The following is a 26,534-nucleotide window of genomic DNA, read 5'->3' as shown; positions in this document are numbered from 1 at the left end:
CCATGTTCAAAAGGATCACCGGAGTGAAGTGTTCACAGAGGGGCCATACTCACGCCATAAATTTAAAACACCATGATACCACTTTAAACAAGACACGGTTTCTCCCTCTCCCTAAGAATTATGGGAGCTATAGTTTGTTTTAAGGGTGTTGAGAGTTGCTAGGAGGCCCTTATTCCCCTCGCAGAGCTACAATTCCTAGAGTTCCCTGGGAAGAGAGATTGACTCTGGGAACTGAGCCTCTTTCAGAGCAATAGGGGTCTTAAACTGCTTTAAATATACAGTGCAGACAGGGCCTGGGCTACATTCCACCCACATCAAAGTAAATGGTTTCTACACACGTACGCATCTAGGTAAGCACAACTGAACTTCAAGGACACATTCCAGCCAGGCAAAAGCATTGGAGGGGGCTGTGGAGCAGGGCTGGCGGGGTGTGTGGCCTGGGAAGTGGGGAGTCTCAGGAGCCAAGCTGAGAGCCTGGGGTGTGGGGGCTGCATCTGGCCCTTGGTCTTGCGGTTCCTCACCCCACATATACCCACCCCCCTGCCCATTGCACCTCCTCTTTCTAAATTAAGACTATGGAGACACCTTCACTGCTATAGCCAAAAAGGGTTGGCCTTCAGAAGGATGTGAGGGTGCCCATGTGACTGCCCCAGCCCAGTTCATGCAAAGATCTCCTTTGAAGTGGAAAAGGAAAGTAATTTATCAATGAGCAAAGGTCACTGGGTGGAACGTCCCAGGCAGGACTCTCTGGTCTCTATACAGAACTTGCCTGGTGCCCTAGTAAGAAGAAAGGCTACCTCTTTTACACGTGAAATTAGTTGGCTCTCCCCCTCCCCACAAATAAAGAACATGAATACACATGGGGGAAATGGGTTAAAAACAACAAACCTGGAGCCTGAGACTTGTGTCGGCCTATTTATAAAAAGCGCTGTTTGCAAACAAAATGACATGCCTAACCGCTGAGCAAGAGACGAGAAGCTTTCAGAAAAGACACCCTGCGCTGAGACGAATATACACACATCTGTGCCTTTTAAAAGAGAGCAAAGGCAATGGAAATGATGTAAGACTTTAAAAGGACGCAAAAGAAAAAGAAAAAAAAAGATACAGACTCTGGGTGATTTTGAACAAAGCAGGAGACACACAAGCAAAGTGGAGCTGCTTTGAGAAGAAAGGCCAGTTTACGGTGCAATTCCAATGCATGTCTACTCGAGAGTAAGTCCCACCGAGTTCAGTAGGACTAAGTAAGTGCACACACAGAGGCCTACCTGGAAGTAAGTGTCATTGGACTCAGTGGGGCTTATCTCAGAGGAATCGCTGCTGCAGATTCCAGCTCAAACCAAACTAATCATTCAGGCTCTCTCCTTTTACCCCAACTTTCTTTGCCCCACTTGTATGGGGAAGAACCAAAGCTCAATGGCAGAGTCTGCCTTGCATCTATAAGGTTCCAGGCAAGGCTGAGCGAGAATCCTGTTAAAAGTCCTGTGGAGTCGCTGCCAGTCAGTGCAGACAATACTGAGCTCAATGGACCAATGGTCTGGCTGGGGATAAAGCGATTCCTGTGATCATTTGCTCTTATTTAAGTTTAAAGAACGCAAAGCAAATAAACAGCAAGTGCTGCTGTTCATTAGCTGGTTACTTGTTCTTTCAGATTGTGAAGTGTTCCAAACCCAACAACAGAGGAGGTTTTTATCAGATGGGCCGGCTGGCAGACCAGCTAAGGGCCTGGGACCCTCCTTCTAGCACAAGCAAAGTCTCTCCTCCCCACTTCTCCTCTCCTGGGCAGGAAGTGCCAGAGCTGTGAGTCAACCAGAGAATTCCCTTTGTGCGTCCTGCTGCCCTCCACCCCTCCCGCAGCAGAAGGACACGCAGAGATTCAGAATTTACTTCCAAACATAAGTTTCTACTGGAGCCCCAAGGAGGTGGGTGGAAGGGGGAAGCCAGCCTCTTTTGAGTCTTGATGCCAGTCTCTCATCGGTCTTTCCCAACCAGTGTCCTACAGCTGTTTTGGACCATGACTGCCATCAAACTGTGCTGGCTGGAGTTGATGGGAATTGTAGTTGAAAGGAGTCAGATGGCACCAGATTGGGGAAGATTTCAAACCTTCCAAACTATGCCTGTTTATAAAAAGGTAAATAACAGGCTTTTTCACTGCAATAGCTAGCAGGTGCCAACGCAAAAGGGCCACCCTTAAAATATACTTACTCTGTTGCTTGGAAAAAATATTCCGTTTCACATTTTGGTGCTGGATCACACAACAGATTTGCTACTTCTGAACATCACTGTTTTGTGGAAGTTTAAGCTTCAGTACGGCATGCTAAGCAGTAACTCTGCAGAGTGAGTTACCGTCACTCAACTCCATACTTAATTCTTTAGTGAGATGCCAGTCTACAGATCTCACCAAACTGCTCTGCCTACTAATTCTTGGCCCCTTCTACGTCTCGCTCTCAGTTCTAAGTCCCTTCATGCTTCCTGTACTGTGTTTCCTCCCAGGAGGCCGAAAGCACATTTCCCCCCAGCAAGATTGTTTTGTTTACAACTAGTGGCTGATTGAGGCCCCTTAAGCAAAGAATGAGAAGAAAATGTTTTGTACGGTTTTCAAAGCCCAAGTGGGCGTTCACAGAAAACACAGGGCAGGGAACGGGGAGCTGTCTGCAGGACAAGAGAAAAAGAAGGGTGATAGCCGAATGGCACGGCACAAGCTTTGTAAGGAGGTGTCAGGTTCAATAAGCAGGGTCCCCAAGTACGGCTGGAAGAGACCCATCTGAAATCTTGAAAGAGAGCTTTTGGCACTCACTGGAAGACCAGGGATTCCCAAACTGCAATTAGTGGACAGGACCACCAGCTTCATTTGGGTGGTCCACAGTGCTTCTGTGGATTTGTGGCTGAAGACGGGAGAAAGCATGCCCATCACGTTAAATACTTGTACCAACTTTTACTTGTATTTTATTGCTTCTTTTATTTCTCACGTTGTGTTTTATTGTGTTGCAACTTGAATACAATAAAACACAATTACCTAAGAAATAAAAGAAGGGAGGGGGAAATGCAATTAAAGATCATACAACATATAGCACAGGGCACTGCAATTGCTAAAGAATGGGCAGAGGAATATCATTAGATGGTCTGCCAAGACCCTTGGCAATTTTCAAGTGTTCCATTGGGGTGAGAGAACTTGAAAACTGCTGGTGTATATGCTCTGTATATACCAGCTCCCTATGTTCTGAGGACTCTACGTGTTCTTGCTGTGGCCAAAAGTCAGATCCCCTCCCATCCAACTATCCGCCAATGAAAGAAGATTCTTTCCACCTTTGAGATCACAGGTACATGGTGTGCTGACAGTCACCAACTCGGCTATACAGTTGGCCGATGCCAGGGACGGAGAACCTGTGGCTCCCAGAGGTTGTCGGGACTTCAACTCCCATCAGCCTCACCCAGCACAATCAATTATCAGGAATTATGGCGGTTGTAGTCCAACAACATCCAGAAGGCAGCAGGTGGATTCCGATCCCTGCTTTATAGCGAAGTAGATGTGCGGTTGCCACTTGGCATGATGGTGAAACATGTTTACATTTCCCCTTGTCGCTGCTTTTGGAAAGCACTCATACCGCAGGCCATGATGGCCACCAACATGGATGGCTTTAAAAGAGAACTGAACAAATTCATGGAGGGCAAGGCTTTCAATGGCTACTAGCCACAATGGCTCTACTCAGCTTCTGTGGTGGGAAGCAGGAAGCTTCTGAATGCCAGCTACTGGAAACCACAGGAGGGGAGAAGGCTCTTGTGCTTGAATCCTGCTTTCCCAGTAAGGCATCTGGTTGGCCACTGTGAGAATAGGCTTCTAGACTATAAGGGTCATTGGCCTGACCCAGCAGTCTCTTATGTTCTTTTCCTAACTGAAGTTCTAACCTTTCCCCTAACCCTTCTCTTCTCCCTTTGCAATTGTTGAATGGAGATGAAGAAAGAGCACAGATCTAAAAACGATGTTCTGTTAAATCTCTCGGAGTGTGGATAAAACCGCCAGCCTGGCCTTGCGCTGCTCCCTATACGTGCTCTTTTATAGGGCTATTATTTGATTGCTTATACATGGCACACCCCTTTTCTCTTCCAACCACCAAACTGACCACAGGGTGACTGTGCAAGACAGCTTTTACTGCCATGCTAGGATAGGCTGAGGGAAACCCTCTGTAGGGCTTCTCCTACAAATTTGATGCTGCCTTCCAGGAATTCAAAATATTTTCCAGGCCTGCCCAAACTTTACCAGAAGAGGCCCTCCTGGAATAGGAGACTGAATCCGAAAGCTAGGATATTGTAAGCAACAGGCTCGACTTCCCACCCTCCCCAAGGGAAAGAGGCGGAAAAGGCATCTATGGAAACGGGGCCTCAAATAGACAGATATGTTGAAGGCTGGAGAGGGGGAGGCAGAGAAAAGGAAGAGTTGCTGCTGTTAACAGCCCTAAATGCAGCTATGGGGCATCTGGCAAGGCGCAGTTGCAGCCCCACAAAAATGCCACAAACACTCTCCACATTACTGGGGTTACACGGATTCCTCTGGCGCAGAACTACACCTAGCAGCACAATGGCACTTTATTTACCACAATGGTTCCCAAAGCAGTTTACAGTGATATTATATTATATTAATAGGCAGGACATGTTGCTTTCACAATGACAGATCCCAGTGTAAGCGCGGAAATTGGAAAAGAGCATATTGTTATTGTGCTGATTTGAGAAAATTCCTCAGAAATCTGGCCCAGAGTTGGAAAGAAGAAAGAGTCCCTACCAGAGAGGAATGGCAAACTAAGCTGATGGACTACGCTGAAATGGCAAAGCTGACTGGAAAGCTCAGGAACCAAGAAAACAAAAACTTCAGGAAAGAATGGGAAAAAATTATAATTTATTTAGGAGACCACTGTAAGCAGATGAAAACACTAGCAGGATTATTATTACACTTGTAGTGCAATAAATACGATGGATAATATAAATATAAAACATAGATTGCGATACAATATGCAGTTGAAAACAATGACATTAGGACCCACTGAGGAGATGGGGGGGAAGTCATGAGATTCAGAGAAATCTCTGTATGTGGAAATGTATTTGTATATGTTTGAAAAATGTTTATGTTTGAAAAATGTGTATGTTTGAAAAATCAAATAAAAAAGATCACAAAAAAGAGAAAATTCCTCAGAAACAAGCCTCCCAGTGAAATTTCTCTTTGGGGGCAGCCTTGCACCTTGGAGCAAGCATCCCCCCCCCGCCCCCGGCTGTTTATTGCTTGGGCTGGAAGGACAGAGCAAGGCATGCCAGGTCAGATGTGCCTCTGGGGAAAGGAATGCAAGAAAACAACATCTAGGTGGACAAGACCTGCCATGCACACCACAAAGAGTAACCTTACTCCGAAACTTCCACAGAAAACACTAAGCTTTTTTTTTGGGGGGGGGCTCTGCCACTGAGCTATGAACCTCTTCTGGGTTTTGAACAAGGGATGTCCCCAACCTTAGTTTAGGAAGCTACAGGTCCCAGAATTATTTGAGGGAAGATGTGGCTGTTTAAAGTGGTACAATACTGCTTTAAATGAGGCCAAGCATTCAGATAACTAACCATTTAAAAGAGTTTTTTGTTCTTTGCCTTAAAGACAGGTTCAAATAAATGTATTTCAAATGTACAGTGGTACTTCAGGTTAAGTACTTAATTCATTCCGGAGGTCCTGAAACTGTTCTTAACCTGAAGCACCACTTTAGCTAATGGGACCTCCTGCTGCTGCCGAGCCGCCGGAGCAAGATTTCTGTTCTTATCCTGAAGCAAAGTTCTTAACCTGAAGCACTATTTCTGTGTTAGCGGAGTGTGTAACCTGAAGCGCATGTAACCTGAAGCGTATGTAACCTGAGGTACCACTGTATTTCAAACAAATAAAAACAGAAAAACAGGCATGCTATCCATGGTGCCCAACCAACCTCACTCCCTAAAGCAGCTGTCACCAACTTCAGATGTCAACGCCCTCCAGATGTTTTAGACTACAACTCCCATCAGGCCCAACCAGGTGCTGATAGGAATTGTAGTCCAAAGCAGCTGAAGGGCACCAGTTGGTGGAAGATGCCCAGGAGAAAACAAGTCATGAAAAAGGTGGAAGACAAGACTAATTTTTTATTGTATTCATATCCCACCTTTTTCTCCCTCTCATTTAATCCTCACAACAATCCTGCCAGGTAGATTAAGCTGGGAGGCCATGACCTTCCCTTTTTCTTCTCCAGCTGTCCCTGGAAACACTTTGCAGGGATGAAGGAGTTAAACCTCACCTTCCCTCCAGTCAGAGGAATGCATGATTAATGTAGCTTTAAAAAAATACTTTTTTAAAAAGGCAGCAGGAAGCCGTCCAAAGGGCCCCAGTTGCTCAGATAGGAGTTTGATTACAACATAACGCTCATTGCTCACGCAAAGTCTTACTAAATGGGCATCTTGTGAGCTCATACACTGAAGGGGAAATTACTCTGAAAGCAGATGACTCACTTCCATCAAAAAGTCCTTTAAAGCAGGGCCCCCATTTCCGGCTGAGCCGTCTCCTAAAAAAGACCAGCCCTTGAACCAGTCTAGACCTTAGCCTGCCCCACTCACCTATGGTTTGGGACACAGGCCTATAGGTCAATAAAAACGTGCTGTCTTGGGGGACGGACACAAACACACACACACACACACACCACCAACTGGTTTCGCTGAAAGGAGGCCAAGAGTTGTCACTCCAGAAGGGTCTCTGAGAGGGCTCACCAACATTTCAATCCATGATTTCAACAAAAACGAAACACAGAAGAGTATGTGCCTGGCAAGGGATATAAAAGGAAATCCTAATTCCCCACATTATGCTTCTTTTTAGGGGTGAGGAACCTCAGGACCGAGGGCCAGAGGTGCCCCCACCCAGGCCTCTCAATTTGGTCCTTGAAACGTCCCACTTCCCAGGCCACACACTCCGCCAGCCCTGCTCCAGAGCCCCCTCGATTCCTTTTGCCTGGTTGGATTGTGTCCTTGAAGTGTGATAATGCTTACCTAGATGTACATTTATGTGTGTAGAAATGTGTGGCTGGAAATGTGTGGCCTAGATCCTGTCTGCACTGTCCATTTAAAGCAGTATCATACCACTTTAAACAGGCATGGCTGTTTTATGGGAATTATAGGAGCTGTCGCTTGCTAAGGGAGTTATGAAGACACCCCTATTCCCCAGAAAGAGCTACAGTTAGCAGAGTCAATCCCTCTTCCCAGGGAACTCTGGGAATTGTACCTCTGTGAGTACCCCTCTCAGCACCCTTAAAACAAACTACAACTCTCAGACTTCCTTGGGGGAAGCCATGCCTGTTTAAATTGGTATGATACTGCTTTAAATAGACAGTGAAGACAGGGTCTAGGCTACATTCCTGCCACATAAAAGCCATGCCTGTTTGAAGTGGTATGAAACTACTTTAAATGTATATTTATATATTCCACCCACTTTCATATCTGGCCCCACCAACTACTGTCATGCGGCCCCAGGAAGGTTCCTTATGATCGAACGCGGCCCTCAATCAAAAAAAGGTTTCCCCCTCCCTCTGCGCCACAGGAAATTCTTAGCCCAATCTTGATGGGAGACAATCTGTCCCTTCCAACCAGCATCCAGATAACTTTTCAGAAACAGAGAGACAAAGGACTGCCCAAACTGAAACTACGAATGCAAGGTAGAAAACTAACAGCAGCATTACAACACGACTCTCTGGATCTTTACTTGTAATTAAAACCATTCAGTACAGTGGGATTTACTCCAAAGTAAGTGGACATGGGGCTGCAGCTCTAATGAGATTGAGAAAATACTGCTTCACAGACAAAATTAAAAGCCCTTCACAAACATCTCAGAAATCCCCACAACAGCGCTGTCTGTTTTGCAGAAGGAAGCTAGAGAGAGTGGTTTGCCTAAGAATTAACCATGAAGTCTAAACTAATGCAACAATAGCAGTTGGCTTTCAAGAGTGAAAATATTATAATCAAAAGGACCCAGAAAGTAAGGTGATGCTAATAACAGTCCAGTTTCTACTTCTTATGTTAGGATCTTCCTTCCTTCGGGACTTACAATGTGGTTCTCGCTACATAATCTTCAAGGAAACTAGTGAAATTGGCATTAAGTAAAGTGGGCTCTCCAAAAAGCTCCATTCACCACAAATAGCAGGCAGAAACTAGGATGTACAAGCTCTTCCCAACCAAAGAGGAACAAAGGATAAGGATTATTTATTTTCTGCTCCAAGGGCCGAAATGCACATTCCACCCAGGCCACTAAAACTTGCTCAGGACAGCTGCTTCTCCAGGCAAAAGCTGACTGCTCCAGGTACAGCGTCAATGCAATAACGCTTGGTCCTTGCAACATTGTCGTTGACAGTTTATTGTCTTGGCTGCAGGCCATTGCAAAACAGAAGTATGCATATAGCAGACAATAAAGCACTGTACCACACGAGCAGCCAAATAAATGTGTGCCAGTCGCTCTGCAAAGGCAAACAATTGAAAAGCTGGTGTTTTGCACAGTCTTAAAGAGGATACGTTATGGAGCATGCAGTCCCCCGTTCAAACATCCCAAATGCTATGAACTCATTACTTCATTCAAAAATGGCCACCAGCTTCGGTGGCTTTACACAGATTTGTGGAGGAAATGTTGGCTATGTTCTATCTATCTATGTCAGGGGTAATAAGGAGAGCCTGCTGGATCAGGCCAATAGTCTGGCATCCTGTTCTTACAGCGGCCAACCAGATGCCTGTGGGAAACCCACAAGCAAGATTCGAGTATCTATATCCCACCTTTTATTCCAATGAGTTCTAGGTGGATGGTTCCCTGCCTCTTCATTTACTCCCACAACAATCACATGAGACAGGTTAGGCTGAAAGGCAGTGACTGGTCTAACGTGACTCGGTGAGCTTCATGACCAGGTGGAGATTTAAATCCTGGTCTAACACTGTAACCACTACACCACACTGTCTCTATAGTTTAAAGTGATGTTCCAGCAGGCAAACAGAAAGGGCAGGTGGGAAGGCATGTGCCACTCCCTAGAGTGGCCTTCTCTAACCTGGGACCCTCCAGATGCTTTGGACTACAATTCCCATCAGCCCCAATCAGCACAGTGGCCACACTTCCATCACCCCAGCACCATATGGCCATGCTGGCTATGACTGATGGGAGTTGTAGACCAAAGCATATGGCGGGCCCCAGGAGGCATTGATATCTGGACCAATTAGTGAGGCAGATGTTCCCAAATGTGTGTGTGTGTTGATATCCTACGTGAAGATGTTTGTCAGTAATGCCAAACACCTTTCTGAAAAGACCCTAAAACCTGCACCAATAGATTCAAATTACAAAAAAGGAGATTCTAACTAAATATCAGGAAGAACTTTCTGACAGTAAGAGCTGTTCAACAGTGGAGCAGAAGGTGGTGGACTCTCCTCCACTGAAGGTTTTTAAGCAGAGGTTGGGTGGGCACCCATCGTGGATATTTTAGCTGAGATTCCCACACAGCAGGGGTTGGACTAGATGACCCTTGGGGTGCAGGTTCTACAATTCTATGAAAAACTTCTAGGCCATTTCATTTTTAAATCCTTTCATCTGAGGTCCCAGGATAGATTGTCCTTCAGCTAAGAAGGCATATCATAGCTTGCTTAGGGAGCATTGCATTTTGCAAGAAACCCAACCATATACCTAGCCACTACTGTTGTGTTTTGAAATATCAGGCACTGCTTTTCCTGTGCAAACAGCACCCAGAGCAGGGTGAAACTTGCAGAGGTCATGGGGTGGGTTAACTCCTTCCCTGCCCAGCAACTCTCCTTTATAGCCACTCATCTCTCAGATAGTGATCCAGACCCACGTTTGCAGCTAGGCAAGAGCCCTAGCAAAGAAAGGGGACAGCTTGCAGCAGAAAGGTTAAAGCTTCCATTTCCTCCCTGCAAGTCAACCCCCCACCCCGAAACTTTACACTGGAGAAGCAGAAACTTGGGCAGCAGGTGGGGGTCGCTTTTTCAGAGTTATGGGATGGGAACACAATCCTATGGGACACAGACCCACAGATCACAGCAAACACACACACACACACACACACACACACACACACACACACTACCCATTCTCTCCTTCCTTCCTTCCTTCCTTCCTTCCTTCCTTCCTTCCTTCTCTCTCTCATTCTGGCCTGGGGAAGGCCACAGAGAAGACATCAGAGGGCCACCTGTGGCTCCCAGGCTACCCACTGGTGACCCAGGGTCTTTTCAATGCCCAAGTAGAGGCAGAGGACACTGTTCCACCCTCAGGGCAGCTATTTGAAAACAGCCAATCCTGTTGGCACAGAATGGGAATTTCAGAGGCGTGCCAACCACAACCGCTCACTGACTCTAGCACCAGTGATTCAAAGGCTACTGTTGAGTCGCTGTGTAGCTGTGGAATCCGCCCACTCGGGTACATCAGAGATAAAAGCTGCAAATATTGATACGAGCACTTCAGGGAGTCATTGTTGCACTTGGCCCCACTCCAGTTCCCATCCCTTGACCTCATAAACCCCCGAGGAGTGTGGAGGGAGTTGGGGGAACTCAGCCCATGATGACGAGCAGCACAGTTTGCCTGGGAGGAGATGCTTGCAACTCAACCAGGTTGAAGCCATGACCTGTGATGCCAACCGGGCAACAGTTGCACCACGATCATACCTACATCTTACCCTTTTCAAGCTGGGCACCAAGAGTGAGGGGAAAGGCAGGGAAGGTATGGCAAAGGCAAGGTTTGCAAACTTTTTTCTGCTTCAGGGAACTCTTTCTAAATCAACCTCTCTGTTAAGAACACCCACACACCCATGGTCTGCCACAGCACCCTTGGGAGTTGCAGAAGATTTTGGAAGCATTCCAGCAAAGGAGTGGGCCAAAAGCAGTCTGGGTTCTACTGGCAGATCACAGGAGGATGCCAAGTAGATGGGTATTTGTTTAACCATTTACAGTGGACGGCCTTAGTCCATTGGGAGAGTATCTGCCTTGCACAGAAGGTCCCAGGTTCAATTCAGAGGCAGAGATGAGAAAGACTCTTTCTGAAACCCTGGAGAACCACTGGCAGTAGGTATAGGTGAATCTACAGGGCCTTGAACTGGCTGCAGGAAGTCTGCACTCCCCCCAGTGAAATGCACACCTGTGACACCACTTTAGACACACTTGATTTATGTGCTGCACTTCTATAGCACTCTTACAGAGCTGCTCACCAAGCTCAGCTTCTAGGCAACCCAAGGATTCTGGAATGGGAGTCCATGTGGGGCAGGAGATAGAAATGGGTGGACTTGAGAACAGGAGGGCCAGATTCAAATTCCTTATTAGCCTTGAAAACTTCAGAAGCCAATCTTGAACCACAAATTGCCCGGAGTGCTCATCTTCAAAGGATGTTGAGCAATGGCATAAAGAGTGGTCTATCCCAAGCCAAGACGCTGCTCTTCCTAGCTGGAACCTTCTGGGTGCACAGCAGGTGCTCCGCTGCTAGTGAGCTGGAGCCCTTCCCCAAGGATCCCTCCAGATGAGTCACTGCTGGTAAGTAACTTCCCAGTGCATTTGCATCCTCTGGGATTGGACGCAGGCACCCAGCAGAACACTCTCAGCCTCAGAGGCATTTTTGAGCACCTTCCAATCAGGTAACACACCCAGAAGATTGACTCACACAGAAGTGGGGAGGAGGCACCACCCAGGGGAGCTCTTTGCTGGGCATGGGAGACTGAGGTGTGCGCCTCCAGTCGCAGAAAACAAAAAAAGGTGTGACTCAGACGTTTAAAGAACACCATGCAAAATCTGAGCAGAGCAGCCAAGTCAAAACAGCCCTCCTGTAGGATCCACAGGCTGCTTTTGTCTCCCGCAACCACACATTCCTCAGCAAGCCAGAACAGACCTGTGGTTACTCAGCCCCAGTCCAATCCTGCTCACGGACAGCGGTGCAGTCAATCCACCCACCAGCTTGCAAGGGGAACCTGAGCAACAATGAGTGGTTTTGTGCATGCGTCGCTGCAATGGGATCATCCCAGGAAGCCAGCCATACAAGGGACAAGGTGCTGCAGGGAGAGGGAGGGAGGGAGATGTCGAAATACCCGTGAATATTGCACAAGAATCCTCAAAACTGACTGACATGCTGGCTGGGAATGATGCGAGTTGCAGTCAAAAACATTTGGAGGGCACCAATTTGATGTAAAGTTTGGGGCTGTAAACTACCTCTGGTGTACTGTTAGGAAGGTGCCACGGAAATGCAGCAACAGCCAGGCTTTGGGTAAGGCACACGCAAGTGTTTCATGCTGGGGTGTGTGTGCAGTGGTGGACCATGAGCTCTGTGTCCCATCCAAGGTCCCAGGTACAACCCCAAGCATCTCCAGGGAGAGATGAACCTCAGCCTAAGTCCCTGGATACTTCTGTTCCCTCCGCCATAGTAGGCCAGGTGGGCCATTGATAAGATGGCTCTGACTCACTGAGAGAATTTCATATGTACACAAAGCTGATGCAGGGCTCCAGCTCTCAAATATGAAAGCCTGTTCCCAGCAGTCCCAAAGTTCATGTTGCTGGCACTCCTGTTATGGCTTCTCCACAAACCCAGAAGTCTGCCAAGCACAACACAAGCCACAATAAGCACCACCCCCCGGAAGACACACAAATTTAATATCAAACCTAATCAATAGCCCCGTTGTGGAAGAGCAGCACACTGCAGAACAATTTATCTGGGGTCTAGCCAAAGACACCCTCCCATTCTTGCCAAAATCTGTGCACACACACCCCAATTGTCCATGGGTTTCTAACACACACACACACCTCCATCCAGTTAGCCAGGGCTCTCCATGGTGCATTAGCTAATTCCTTGGCTAAGATGGAGACAGGAATCTAGGAGGGAAAATGAGTGAATGAAGTCTCCTTAAAGTCCTGCATTCCACTGCAAGGGCAACTGGGTTGTTTATGTCATTAGCAGAATGCCCTACAAAACCAGGGATTCCCAACCTTTTTTGGACCTGGGGGCATATCTGGAGCAATAAAGAAACCCATGGGCACCATTAAAAATGGAAAACAATCATTTCACAAAAGAAAAATGGGCAATGCTCAGAATCTTCCCACCCGCACCAAAAGAGCAGGCATACAAATAAAATACAGTACAGACAAAAAAAGCAGGCTATTATTATTATTATTATTATTATTATTATTATTATTATTATATTTCTATACCACCCTTCATCCAAGGATCACATAGTGGTTTACAATATAAAAAAAAACACAAATATACATAACAGAGTAACAAATGAAAACAATAACCCCCAGGGGTCAGCAAACTTTTTCAGCAGGGGGCTGGTCCACTGTCCCTCAGACCTTGTGGTGGGCCGGACTATAGTTTGAAGGAAAAAAATGAACAAATTCCTATGGCTCACAAATAACCCCAAAATGCATTTTAAATAAAAACACACATTCTACTCATGTAAAAACACGCTGATTCCTGGACTGTCTGCGGGCCAGATTTAGAAGGCGATCGGGCCGAATCTGGCCCCTGGGTCTTAGTTCTCTTCAGTTTTAGGTAGGGGACCTTTGCAGGCACCAGGGTGTGTCTATGAGGGCACCATGACTCCCATCCGCAGGTTATGTTGGAGACCCCAGCTCTACAGCCCCTGTATAAAACATTGCCACTTCCCCCACTCTGCCCGTGCACACAGATCCATCCCCATCCTCAGCTCTAGAGTGGTGGAAAATTGGCCACTAGCCACCAAAGCACTGCTAATTGTCTAAACTGATTTCCATGCTTCCCTCGGGGAGGATGGTGCACTCGCTTTGCGGACAAGCTTGTGGCCTGGAGCTGCGGCTTGCATTCTGCTCTCCAAAATGCTCATTTAAGAAAACCAACAAATCATTAGGGCATCGCTCAGACAATAGCAACTCTGTTGTCGTGTGCCTGTCAGCTGCTTGTGTGTGCCAGGGCTCACCAATCCTACAGCACTGCTGGGCTATTCTTGCTTTGCTTTTAATTAAAACAAGATCCTCAACATTATTCCTTTTAAAAAAAATCCACTGTGAATTTCAAGGCCAAGTTTAAAATCCAGTGGAGAAGAAGACATTCTTGTGAGTCCTTCTGATAAAATGAAGCATGTCCTGGCCAGAGATTCTCCCAGAATGCACTTGGCTTCCTTCATTTTGGAGATCCCACTGCTTTTTGCAATGGCCCATTGAGTTCTCGGCCCACAACATCCCTGGAAGTTTCTCTTTTACTGACAGCAGAATGAGGCTTTTGAGATAGCAGTTTGCCCCCCAAAACACACAAGGTGTCCAAGGCAGATTGCCCATACCCAGTTCTATGGCAACCCTCATGAATCCCAGTAAATCTCTGCCCAGGCTGCCTTTATTCCAGAGAAGCAAAAAGCTCTGGTCTCTATGCAAATAGCAGAAGCTGAGGGGACAAAAAACACAGGTTAGGGGGTGGTAAAAAAATGTTCCTCATGGAAGAACAAAAAAAATCTGCAAAAGGGGGAGGGATAGCATGCCACAGAGAAAGGTTCTGTCGTCCCTTTGGTGCAGTACTGATGCTATACTGTTTATGCAAGGCATTTTTTCCTTCTTATTTTTTAGGCATGGGAGAACATTCAAAATTGTCATTCTGTTCAGGATATCTGAAGTGGCCCAGCCCATTTTCCCACCTCAGTACTCTGCCCCCTCCTTCCCCTGCATCTATAGGTCCAGCATTGCCAGCTGCACAAAGGTAGTTGGCTTCTTCTCCAAAACTAGGAAAGACCACTCATTTCCTCTTCTCTCCCATGTGATGAGCCCAACAATTGGTGTGAACTGTTTTGGCAAGCGCTTGACAATGAAGTCAGGAAGCAGCCTGAAGCAGAGACCTCGCCCCCACTTGCCTCAGTGACCCAGAAAATGAGCCAGCAAACCAGGGCATTCCCTCACCTCCCAGAGAAATCAGACAGAGCTACCTGGAGCCCAGAGGGAGTGGGAAGGAGGAGGACCTGGGTCTGGTGCAGCCTTCACCAATCTGATGCCCTCCAGGTGCTTCGGAGCACAGCTCCTGCTGGGTCAGCACTACAACTCCCATCAGGCTGGTGCTACAACTCCCAAAGGGCCCAGCCGGAGCTGGCTGGAGCTGCGTGCCAAAACATCTGGAGGGCACCAGGTTTGCAAAGGCTGCCCTACAGTAGCTGCAGGACCAGGCAATGCCACCAAGAAGAATGTTCAGAAGAATCCCCCCCTCCCTCTCATATCAACCTAGAACTAGGAGAGGGCTGTGTGGGATCAAATGAAGACGGCCGTCTTTCTTGAATCTATTGCCAAAAAGCAGTGCTCCTACCCAGAGTGCAAAATGAAATTAACTTCTCACTCCCATACGATTTGGAAATGGCTTTTTACTCAGGCTAGGCCCTATTTGAAGGCAATGTTGGGGGTGTAAACTATATATATATATATGTGCTGGGTTACTCTCGGCTGGCATCATGTTTAAACTGGGTCACCGGTTTTGACACCAGCAGTCTTCGCACGCCGGGACAGAATCCATGGCTCAAGTACGTGCCATGCTTGCAAGACAATGCCTCATGCACACAGAAAGCAGCCGTGTTAAGGCTTTAATGTCAGCATCATATGAACTAGATGACGATGTGCAGCAAGACATACACTCAGAAGTACAGGAACCGAGAGCTTTAAGAACACTAAGGACCAGAAGCTTAGAAGTCCATTGCTATTTACACTCCAATTTTCTACTGCAAAGAAAGGTAAATCAAGGCAGGTTTTTAAAAAGCAGAATAAATAAATAAATATACAGCAAAAGAGCAGTAAAAAACAACTTCACTGAAAGCATCTAAAGCAACAGAAACAGCCTGGCCTTGTTTTTCCAAGTTCCAGGTGCCACCACCCAAAGGCCCTGTCTTTTGCACCTACCAACTATTCAGCCAATGAGGTGGGGATGGGGTCCAGAGAAGGGCCTTAGAAGCAGATCGTAGAGACCGGGCAGGTTCCTATCAAGGAGGCAAATCTGGAGCCCTCCAGATGTTGCTGATGCAAAACTCCCATCATCCCTGGGGCTGATGGAAGTTGAGAGTCCAAGCAACATCTGGAGGGCCACCGGCGGCTGCTTTTAGACTCAGAGGGCTTACAGCTTTGAATGTATAAAACCAGCACCTTGGATTAAGCCTGGAAACAGACTGGTGACACAGAGGAGTGAAAGGCTTGTGGAAAGGAGCAGTGCAAGAATAGCAATTGGAAAGGACTTTGACAGGATTGAATTGACAGAGGGGTAGAGATAGAGACCTGCTCAGAACCACTTTACACTCTACATAAGGAACAATGGACAGAGGAGGATCCCTCAACAAAGAATGAGGCACGTGCTGTAGAGGCTGTGCTGGCCAGGACTGATAAAAACTTGAGCCCAGAGCATCTAGAGGGTCCCTGATGCTTCGGACAGGAGTAACCACTGCAACATTAGTGCTGCAGCAGCAAACATGGTGGCTGCACAAAAATATACTGTGGCTCTTGTGGTCGCCCTCTTGCTCTCCTTTTACACAGCAAACACACGAACACACATCCCTTCCCACACGTATGAAGCTTGCTTGAAGGCTGCAGACCCTTGAGAGGCCGCCATGCCCCGATTCCAGAAGTGACCGTTTGCTCCAAAGGCCATTCTGAGCCTGACGCTGTGATGGGAAAGCTGCTGGGAAGGCAGCTGATCAAAACCTCCTCCGCTCACTTCCCAACACCCTGTCCAAACACGACTGCCATGCTGTGTAAGCCATTCCTGAGGCCCAGCCTGTAGCTGGAGGCTAGCAATACTGCACCGGGCGGCATGCCTGCACTCATTCTGCTCCTGCTTGGGGAAGGGAGGGCAGCAGATCCCCAGAGGGAAGCGGGTGGGAGTCAGCTGGGTCCATTCTGCTTGCCAGACCCAAACAGCTCCTCTCTCTGATGGTGGCAGGCCACTCTCACAGCATCCCCAAGGAAACATTTGGCAGCAATGAACCATAACATTTCACCTGCCCTACGCAACCAGAGAGATGAACACGAAGACAGCCTTCTGGATCAGGCCAGTGGCCCATCTAGGCCAGCATCAGGTCCTCACAGTAGCCAACCAGATGCCTTAGTGGGGAACCAACAAGCAGGACCTGATCACAAGAGCCCTCTCCCATCCTGGGGTTTCCAGCAACTGGCATTGTGGTCTCCAGCTGTGGAGGCAAAGCATAGCCAACGTTGCTAGTAGCAATTGATAGCCTTCTCCTCCATGAATTTGTCTTATCCTCTTTTAAAGCCATCCAGGTGAGTAGCCACCACCGCCTCCTGCAGCAGCGAGTTCCATAGTTTAATGGGTGCTGCAATAAGAAGTGCTTCCTTTTATCTGTCCTGAATCTCCCAACATTCAGCTTCACTAGGTGTCTGTGACTTTGAGAGTCCTACACTCCGTGATTCACCAAGAGGTCACAGAGAATGCCAGGATGTGGTCTTCCAACTGTGCTCAGTGGCGCACAGCCTGAACACATTCTGCCCAGGGTGTTCTGCAACACTGCATGGGTCTCCCTCCTTGACGAGGCGCCCGCAGGAACTGCACGCTGAAATTATGTCTGTTCCAAGCAAGGGCTCAGCACGCTACCAGCTTGGCCTGCAATTGCCAGGACTCCATGCAATGCCGGCTAATAAGACCACAGAGAAGAGCCTGCCAGTTTGGTCAAGGGCACTTGCTGCGTGTAGTACTTTGCATGGGGGTCAAGTCAGCCCTGCACTGCACATGACCGCCATCTATAACCAGCGCCTGCTGCTGCTGCTGCTCTATTCCTGTCAAGACTTGCTTGGGAGACTGACACAGACTTTTCTTGTGTGTTTTGTGCCCGTAGTCATGAAAACTGCAGGCACCAGCCGCAGACATCAGTCCCTGGTGAGCCTCAGGCACTGCCTCCTCCCTCCGTCAACTCCCCTCCCCTGCCCCAATTCTGCCATTGCTTCACACCTTCCCTGACTTAGCATTTATACAATCAACGGGCAGAAGAGCAAAGCATTTTGGGGAAGTGGGGCAGGGAGACAGAAGGAGCAAGAGGACTCCAGTGAAATTTGCAGCCCTGAATGCTCAAAAATGACAGAATCATAAACGGTAGAGTTAGAAGGGCACCAAAGGGTCATCTGGTCTGACCCCTGCAATTTTGTGGGTTCACCCATATTGTTGTTCCAAGCGGACAGCGAGCTCCAGAAATTCTCCATCATCCATATGACTGTTCTCCTTCAAATCGCTGTCTTCCCTCTACCTCAGTCTGGATTTTCTTATCCCAGGGATATTCCGAAAAGGAGAGGACCTGATAAAAATCCATATTAAGGGCCAGAAAAATGTGGGGAGGCAGGAATTTGGAGGAGTTATGCCCACAACCTCTTGATGCTTCCGTGAATCTTCTGCACAGCACCCTCCTTTGCAAAAGCGGGGATTCCCAATCCCAGCGCACCCCTTCAGAGAGCCCCACAACAACTCAAGCAGCAAAACCACAACAACTCAAGCAGCAAAAGTGGCCACCACTTGGCCCAAAACAGGCTCCTTTAGGGTCCTTGCATCATAAGCATCTTGCATCTGCAGACAGTAGAAGGAAAAAGCCACTGGGGGTTGGAGTGAGGTGGGCTTTCCAGAAAATTTGGAATTGGGAAATGTTCCTTTGCAAGTCAGGCTAACTTTAAGCAGAAAATGTTCTATTTGCATTAGATACTTTTCCAATGTCAAAGGGATTGGTTTAATTTGCCAGGTTTATCTTACTTGTATTTAGCTGAACAAAGCTGAAAACTTTAAAACAGCCAAGCTGGCCTAATACTGTATTTGCCAATGGAAAATTATAAAAGATAAAAGCATTGGGAAATTTTCCATGCCACATCACTGGTTGGAGGCGTTCTTACTAATGGGGTTCAAAATGTTTGGAGAGAGGCACTGTTGCCCTCGGCCATCTTCAACCTGGTGTCCTCTGGATACTTCAGACTACAACTCCCATCAGCTCCAGTAAGCACAGCCTAATCGGATTTGTATTCCAAAATATCCAGAGGGTGTCAGGCTGTGGAAGACTAGCGTGCACCCATTTTTATTTTGTCCCAAAGCCACTGCCAGTCAAGCTAGTTAGGCAGGTCTCTGAACCTGTGCAACTCCCCTCCCCCCAAAAATGTTTGCCAGATGCAGAAAGTCTCCTTTGAGAGAGAAAAGGGTGCAAATCTAGCCCCCACCCATCCCCCAGTGCAGGGGGGGGGAGAAAGCCTCCCAAGCAGCCCACTGGGCTTGTTTTCATTGCCTAGCATGCAAAACAGCAATAAACAAGTGTACCCTAGGGCATGTGCAGAGTGCACGCCCATTCTTCACCACTGACTGCAGCCAGCAATCCCACACCTCCTTGTTTAGGATGTGGGATTTGTCACTGGTTAAGAGGATGCAGATATTTCTTTTTTTTAAAAAAAGATATTTATTAAAGTTTTCAATTTTTATACAATCAAAAAGAAAAAAGCAAAAAAGTTTAAAAGCACATAAAGTTCACAATACTTATTTTTCAATGACATATTTCCCTGACCTCCTCATACCTCCCCTTCTTGTAATCCAATTCAAATTATTTGTTCAGCAAATCCTTATCTCAAAGCATTACAGCTAAAAAACCCCTTAATTTCTATCCGACATCATTCAACATTCATTAATTTTACAATATTTCTGTAAATAGTCCTTGAATTTCTTCCAATCTTCTTCCGCCGACTCTTCTCCCTGGTCACGGATTCTGCCAGTCATTTCTGCCAATCTCATACAGTCAATCAACTTCATCTGCCATTCTTCCAGAGTGGGTAAATCTTGCGTCTTCCAATACTTTGCAATAAGTATTCTTGCTGCTGTTGTAGCATACATGAAAAAAGTTCTATCCTTTTTTGACACCAACTGGCCGACCATGCCCAAGAGAAAGGCCTCTGGTTTCTTCAAGAAGGTATATTTAAATACCTTTTTCAATTCATTATAGATCATTTCCCAGAAAGCCTTAATCTTAGGGCACGTCCACCAAAGGTGAAAGAATGTACCTTCATTTTCTTTGCATTTCCAACATTTATTATCGGGCAAATGATAAATTTTTGCAAGCTTGACTGGGGTCATGTACCACCTGTATATCATTTTCATAATATTTTCTCTTAAGGCATTACATGCCGTAAATCTCATACCTGTGGTCCACAACTGTTCCCAGTCAGCAAACATAATGTTATGTCCAACATCTTGTGCCCATTTGATCATAGCAGATTTGACCGTCTCATCCTGAGTGTTCCATTTCAACAGCAATTTATACATTTTTGACAAAATCTTAGTTTTGGGTTCTAACAGTTCTGTTTCCAATTTAGATTTTTCCACCTGGAAGCCAACTTTCTTATCCAAATTGTAAGCCTCCATTATCTGATAATAATGAAGCCAGTCTTGCACTTTGTTTTTTAGTTTCTCAAAACTCTGCAATTTCAGTCTGTCTCCTTCTTGTTCCAAAATTTCCCAATATTTCGGCCATTTGGCCTCCATATTGAGCTTTTTCTGAGCTTTCGCTTCCATTGGTGACAACCACCTTGGGGTTTTAGAGGATGCAGATATTTCAAGCCCTACTTTTTCTCTTTAGAAATTACACTCTAGCAGAGGTGGGAAAGAGAACCAGCAAGTTCTCTCTGCACACAGGGCAACATTTGGCCCATGCCAGACAGGTGCTTCCTCACACGGATCCCTCTTCGACCCTGGTGCTTGCAGAAAGGTAGAGGGCACCTCCCAAGCCAAGCCACCCCCCCCCACCAGCCTGGTCAGTGGAGTTACTGCCTCCAACTTGTTGGTGAATCATTAACTCAGGGTTCAGCAGCTGCCACACACAGAGAGAGTTCAGCTGCCAGAAGGCAGGCTCTGCCCAGTCAATTACTCACCCAGCACAGCCTGCTGGTGCCAGGAGAGGGGAGGGGAGACAGAAGAGCCAATGGCAAAGGAGTCCATAAGGATGGCTGTGGGGGGCGGGGAGATGGACGCACACACATACACACAGCTGGCCAGGCTCCTCCTCTGTACTTAATTCCATGGAGTCTGCAAACATGTGGTCCTCCAGACGTGAAAGCCCCCACAGCCCAAACCCCTCCCAGCACAAGGATTCTGTAGCAAGGGAAACGCTCTTTACTCCTGCACAGGAGCACCTTCTATCAAGTACAGGCAACTCCCCATTTACATGGAGCCTCAAGCCACTGAAGTGTTGCTGAAGTTTGGAGCCCAAATCTCAGCTTCATCACCCCCCAATCCCAAGCAGTGACCTACCCAACCAAACAAACACGTACAGTGGTACCTCGGGTTACAGACACTTCAGGTTACAGACTCTACTAACCCAAACATAGTACCTCGGGTTAAGAACTTTGCTTCAGGATGAGAACAGAAATCGTGCACCAGTGGCACGGTGGCAGCGGGAGGCCCTATTAGCTAAAGTGTTAAGAACGGGTCAGGTTAAGAACGGACCTCCAGAACGAATTAAGTTCTTAACCCGAGGTACCACTGTAATATCAGATGTGCTAGGGCTTTTAACAGCAAGGGATGGTCATGAACTTTCCAGAGGCATCTGCGGCCAGCCGGCTGGCCTCAGAGACAAGAACGCTAGGTTAGACGGGTCTTGGAGTGATCCCAACAAGGTAGCCCTTATGACATCCATTAGACAGCAGGAAGTGCCCCCCCTTCTCTCTCTTAAAGGACCCTGTCTTCAAGATGACGATCCTGCCCAAGCCTTTGGAGTGCCAGAGGGACTCCTTTAGACAAGGCAATAACATTTTGAAGTAACAAAATGGAGCGACAGTGTGTCCTACCTCCCAAGGCTGTTGAGAAGAGGCCTGCTGGGTCAGACTCAAAGTGCATCTAGCCCTGGATCCTGTTCTCACAGTGGCCAACCAGGTGCCCATTATGGGAAAGCCAAAAGCAGGACCCAAAAGCAGCAGCACTCTCTCCAGCAACCAATATTCAGAGTTATACTGCCTCCACTCCTAGTAGGCAAGGATAAGGTTGTGAATAATGCAGACTGGAGGATGGAAACGGTGCAAAAGTCAGGAGACAACAAGACAGGGGAATCCCCCTATGACAAATTATTTCAGGGTCCCTTCCAGTCACTACAAAGGAGTCCAAGTGGGAGGGCACTGCAGTCTTTTAAGGTGGCTGTTCAGACTGACACACAGATGTGGGGGGAGTTGCAGAGACACCCCAGAATCACCATCTTTCTCTCTCACACACAGTTGTCCCACAGGCATCATCAGGTTACACTTCACCAAAGGTAAGGCCAGCCGCCTTTTCTTGACACAGGCATCCACTCAGGAATTCAACTTCCAAGCCAGAAAACACGGAACAAAGACCCAGACTCTGTATCTGGGTGTAAAGGACTCTCCTAGCCTTGTGGGTCAGCACAACAGATGGGGAAGGGCAGGTGGGACACTCAGCAGAGAATACTGGCAACCACAATCAGGATTATAGAATGGCACCTGAAAGATGTATCCACCATAGCGCTCCTAGGCCTTCCAGGTAACAAAAAGGGAGTTATTGGCATGCCTGAAACTCATTTCACAAGGACCCCTAAGCAGCCAGAAGGCAGTCTTCATGACAACCTAAGAAGAGCTTGGCTACTGGATCAGGCCAAAGACCTGTTTGGTCCATCATCCTGTTCTCATAGTGGCCAATTGGATGCCCCCAATGGGAAACCCACAAGTAGGAGCTGAGTGCCACAGAGCTCTCCCCACTTGTGATTCCCAGTAACTGGTATTCAGAAGCATCACTGCCTCTGACATCAGAGGCAGCGCTCACAGTCCACAGCCTGCTGCTCATACAGCAGCCTTTGCCAAATTGGTGACATCCAGATGTTCTGGACTACAACTCACATTAGTCCCAGTCCCAGTTAGTGACAAGAATCAAACAGGTAGGAGGATTTCATATATCCACCTTCAGCTGGTGTGTGTGTGTGTGTGTGTGTGTGTGTGTGTGTGTATGAGAGAGAGAGAGAACAAGCAAAGCTTTGAATCACACAGAAAAGTACAGAAATGATTTCAGGGACGGTTTGGCCACAGGGCATCAAACACAGGCACACATTTTCAGCAGTTGTGCTTCCTCTTGCATGCTGACCACCTAATTTCAGGCCTCGCCAAGTTTCCATTCTGACCAGGCATAACTTTCTTCTGTTCTGCCAGCTAACCAGGCCTCAAGCATTCCCATGGTCTGGCTCCATCAGGCTCTGCCTGGAACAAAGTCACACTCCATTTCTATTACTTTGCGGGATCAACGGCTCCCAGAGCTGGAGATGAAATAGCCAGCCATGGGACTCCTTGGGTGTAATCCTTGCCAGGACCAACAACTGGCACAAGAGGCAGAGAGATGTAAACATGCGTGGCTCATGGGGAGCCCTTCCCACCTCCAACTGGCTGCCTTCATAAGACAGAGCTTTTCAAATGCACAAATCACAGCATTTGTCCCCTCCAGCAAATCTTGCACAACAGCCGGGAGGTCTGGACACCCACCAAATATAGATAACCAGGAGCTCCAACAAGGAAGAGGGAGAATGAAAGCTTCATATGTGTACCAGAATGCACACCCGGATGAGCACAGTAGGGATTGCTCCAGAGTATACAGGCTGTGAACCTACTACAGATCAGGGACTGTGAAATTTTACACCCCGTAGCATTCGAGCGACCATAGACCAGCGCCAGGATTTGGCTATAGTGAAATCTGTCAAAACAGAGCTGTTTCCTGGCATTGCCAATTATCACGGCTCATTTGAACAGGATTTCTCTCTTCTTATTCATGAACAAAACATTGCAAGCATCTCTGATGTCAGAACATATAAACAAAGCAGCTGAACTTAAGCACTTCAAAATCTCATTTAGTTCAGTGGGAGGTTTCTACACACATTTCTATCTTTCCCATTGGGGCTGGCTGTGGACAAACTGTAGACCTCCAGAGGTTGCTGGACTCCCATCATCCCATGCTGGGGCTGACCATGCTGGGGCTGATGGGAGTTGTAGTCCAAAACATCTAGAAGGCACCAGGCTAGGGGAAGCCGGCATCTCTCCATCCCCTCTTCTCACCCTACACCAGTCCGCAGTCTCTTGGCATTCCAACAAAAGAACAAGTGCAAGTGTCTGCACAGTGAGATGGGCCAAGAAAGCAAGTCAAACTAGGCTCTACAGAGAATGGCAAAATAAAACTGAAGGCCACAAATGACCAATGTGAGTAGGGAGAAGAGGGAACACACACACCTCAGATTCTGAGCAACAGCAAAAAAACACTCATCAGGAAATGTTATTCAGGAGTCACTTCACCCCACCTGACCTGTTATGGTAAATTCCAGGAGGGTTCACCACATTTGAGTATTAGAGCAAAAATTCAGAGCACACACACAATTGCACACTTTCAAGACTAACAGTACTATCCTACATGTGTTTTAATGGGGCTTATTCCCTAGTAAGCATGTTTAGCACTGCAGCATAATTAAGGCTTCCCCAGGCAATAGTCTCTTTCACTGGATGCCTGAAACATTACCCTCAATTGGCAGATATGTCTACATGTATAGGTCAGGGAGTTGGGGAATCATAATGCCCAAAGACAAAGGAGCCAGCATGGTGTAGTGCTTAAGAGTATTTAGCTAGGACTGTAAAGATCTCAGTTCAAATCCTCACACTGCCATGTGGTTCATTATCTGACCTTGGGGCAGTCCCTATCTTTCAACTTAACCTACCTCACAGGGTTGTTGTGAGGATAAAAGGGAAGGGGGAATGATGGACACCATCTTATCAATGTATTGATTATATATATATCAGAAACATGCAGAATCATTGGGGGAGGGGAGTCCACAAATACACGCTTCACACACTTCGTAAGTTTATCCAACTCTCACCTTGAAACTAGCAAGATTTACTTTCAGTTATCACTGCAACTCTCTTTAAATAATAATAATAATAATCCACTATTCCCAAAGTGCTGGTTTGGATCCAGACCAATAGGATTCAGGGACATTTTGGGGGTGCCAGCCTACACTAATACCCTACCTGTCCCAAGGCCAGGCCTAAACAGCATTTGCCACAACACAAATTTCATGGGGCTTGGCTCTAGAACCGCTCTGCCGCTCTTGGGGTGCTCAGGAGTGGGTGGATACCTTCCATTCATTGAACACTTGGGGTAAGCAAATGAAGGGGCGCCGGGAATAGTTATTACCTGGGGGTCAATATACACTGCAGAGTGGAACCTTGCCATGTCCGTGGTGCAGCCCTGAAGAGGCTGGGGGTTGGGATATTTTCAGCCTTTCGGGTGCCACAGAGCTCTTCGTCGCGCGTCCCCTTCAGCCGGGAGAAGCCGCGCTCAGTTTTAGCCTCAAACTAGACCCTCGTCCAAAGTCATCCTCGGTTCCCACCGGCCACCGGAAAACCTGCCGCAGCAGGCCCAAGGCAGAAAGGACCGGACAGGGGGAGGCTGGCTTCGGGAAAGCTACTCTCCCCGAGCCCACGACCCCGCAACGTCCCGCCCACCTCACTTCCCAGGGAAGAAGAGGGGGGATACTAAAGATGTTGCTCTTTCCTTCCTGATCCCGACCCCGACCTTGGGAGCGGGGGCAAGAACAGGCTTTGGTTTTCCCGAACAGGGGGAGAGAAACCAAGTGCGCTCTCGTGTCCGGTCGGGTTCCTAACATGGGGGTTGGGCAGCATCGACACCCCCCCAGGACTCCCGCCTTTTCTTTCTCTCTCGCCCCCTCCCCAAAAGCGGGAAGGGAAAGGGGGCAGCCCGCGCCCACCTGCTCCTCCCGCTCCGCCTGTTGCCTGGAGAGGCGCTTCTGCGCCGGGGCTCGGCGGCCACGTCAGGGCGCTCCCGGCTGCAGCCCCGGCGGGAAGGCACGTCCGTCCCGGGGCCGCCGCAAGCCGAGCCTCGCTTCCCACAGGGGCCGGCCAGCCGAAAGCCCGGCGCTCGAGTCGGAAGCACGTCCCCCCCAGCCGACCACGGACGCGGCCAAGACTCGCCTCCAAGTGGCTTTCCGAGTAGGGGGCTCTCTCTCAGCCTCCTGCTCCCAGGCGGAGAAAGTCAGCCGTCGGTCCCCCACCCTTCTGCCGCCCAGCCTCGTTCCCTCACCGGGTCTCTCCTCTCCCTCTGCCAGACTTGAGGGCTCGCTCGGCCTCTCCCGACGGCGCCCACTTACCAGGTAGTTCATCTTCCCGGCGCGGCCGCAGTGCCCCCTGGTCGTGCGCCTTAACGCATGATCCCGCCGGCTGGCTGGCTGCGGCACTGGCGGCGTCTGCTTCCCGCTCCCGCAGCCGGGCCGACGGCTAAGCAGAGACGGAGCGCGAGCAGCAGCGAAGCGAGAGAGCCAGCTCCTGGGAAGGAGGAGGGAGGGCGAGGAAGACGGATCCCCCCTCCCGTTCCTGCCGCCGCCCTAAGCCGCCTTCATTGGTTGCCCGGGAGAAAAGGAGGCGGCGCTGCCGAGCCAGGAACGGGACGGCCAGGCTGCCTCCGCCTGGCACCGAAAGGGGGCTGGACGCGCGGCGGCGGCAGCGGCGGCGGCCCCGTCCGCAGGGAC

General features: G+C 48.3%; 1 protein-coding gene across 3 annotated transcripts in view; it reads right to left on the bottom strand.

Moving 5' to 3' along the window:
* BCAR1 (BCAR1 scaffold protein, Cas family member) overlaps positions 1-26,327 on the bottom strand; it is a 38,066-nt gene extending 11,739 nt beyond the window's left edge. Inside the window, exon 1 of one of the 3 annotated variants that reach the window (XM_053399254.1) lies at positions 26,157-26,327. In XM_053399254.1, coding sequence (XP_053255229.1) covers positions 26,157-26,168 — 12 coding nt within the window. In that variant the 5' untranslated portion in view covers positions 26,169-26,327. Of the gene's footprint in view, positions 1-25,183; positions 25,434-26,156 lie in introns of those variants that run through there. The other 2 variants (XM_053399255.1, XM_053399253.1) reach the window with 2 other exon arrangements.
* Between the last annotated feature and the right edge of the window lie 207 nt (positions 26,328-26,534).

The sequence above is a fragment of the Podarcis raffonei genome, chromosome 8, assembly GCF_027172205.1.
Source record: "Podarcis raffonei isolate rPodRaf1 chromosome 8, rPodRaf1.pri, whole genome shotgun sequence".
NCBI classification, from domain to species: domain Eukaryota; kingdom Metazoa; phylum Chordata; class Lepidosauria; order Squamata; family Lacertidae; genus Podarcis; species Podarcis raffonei.
The sequence above is the reverse complement of the archived record's forward strand: the minus strand, read 5'-3'. Positions and strand labels throughout refer to the sequence as shown.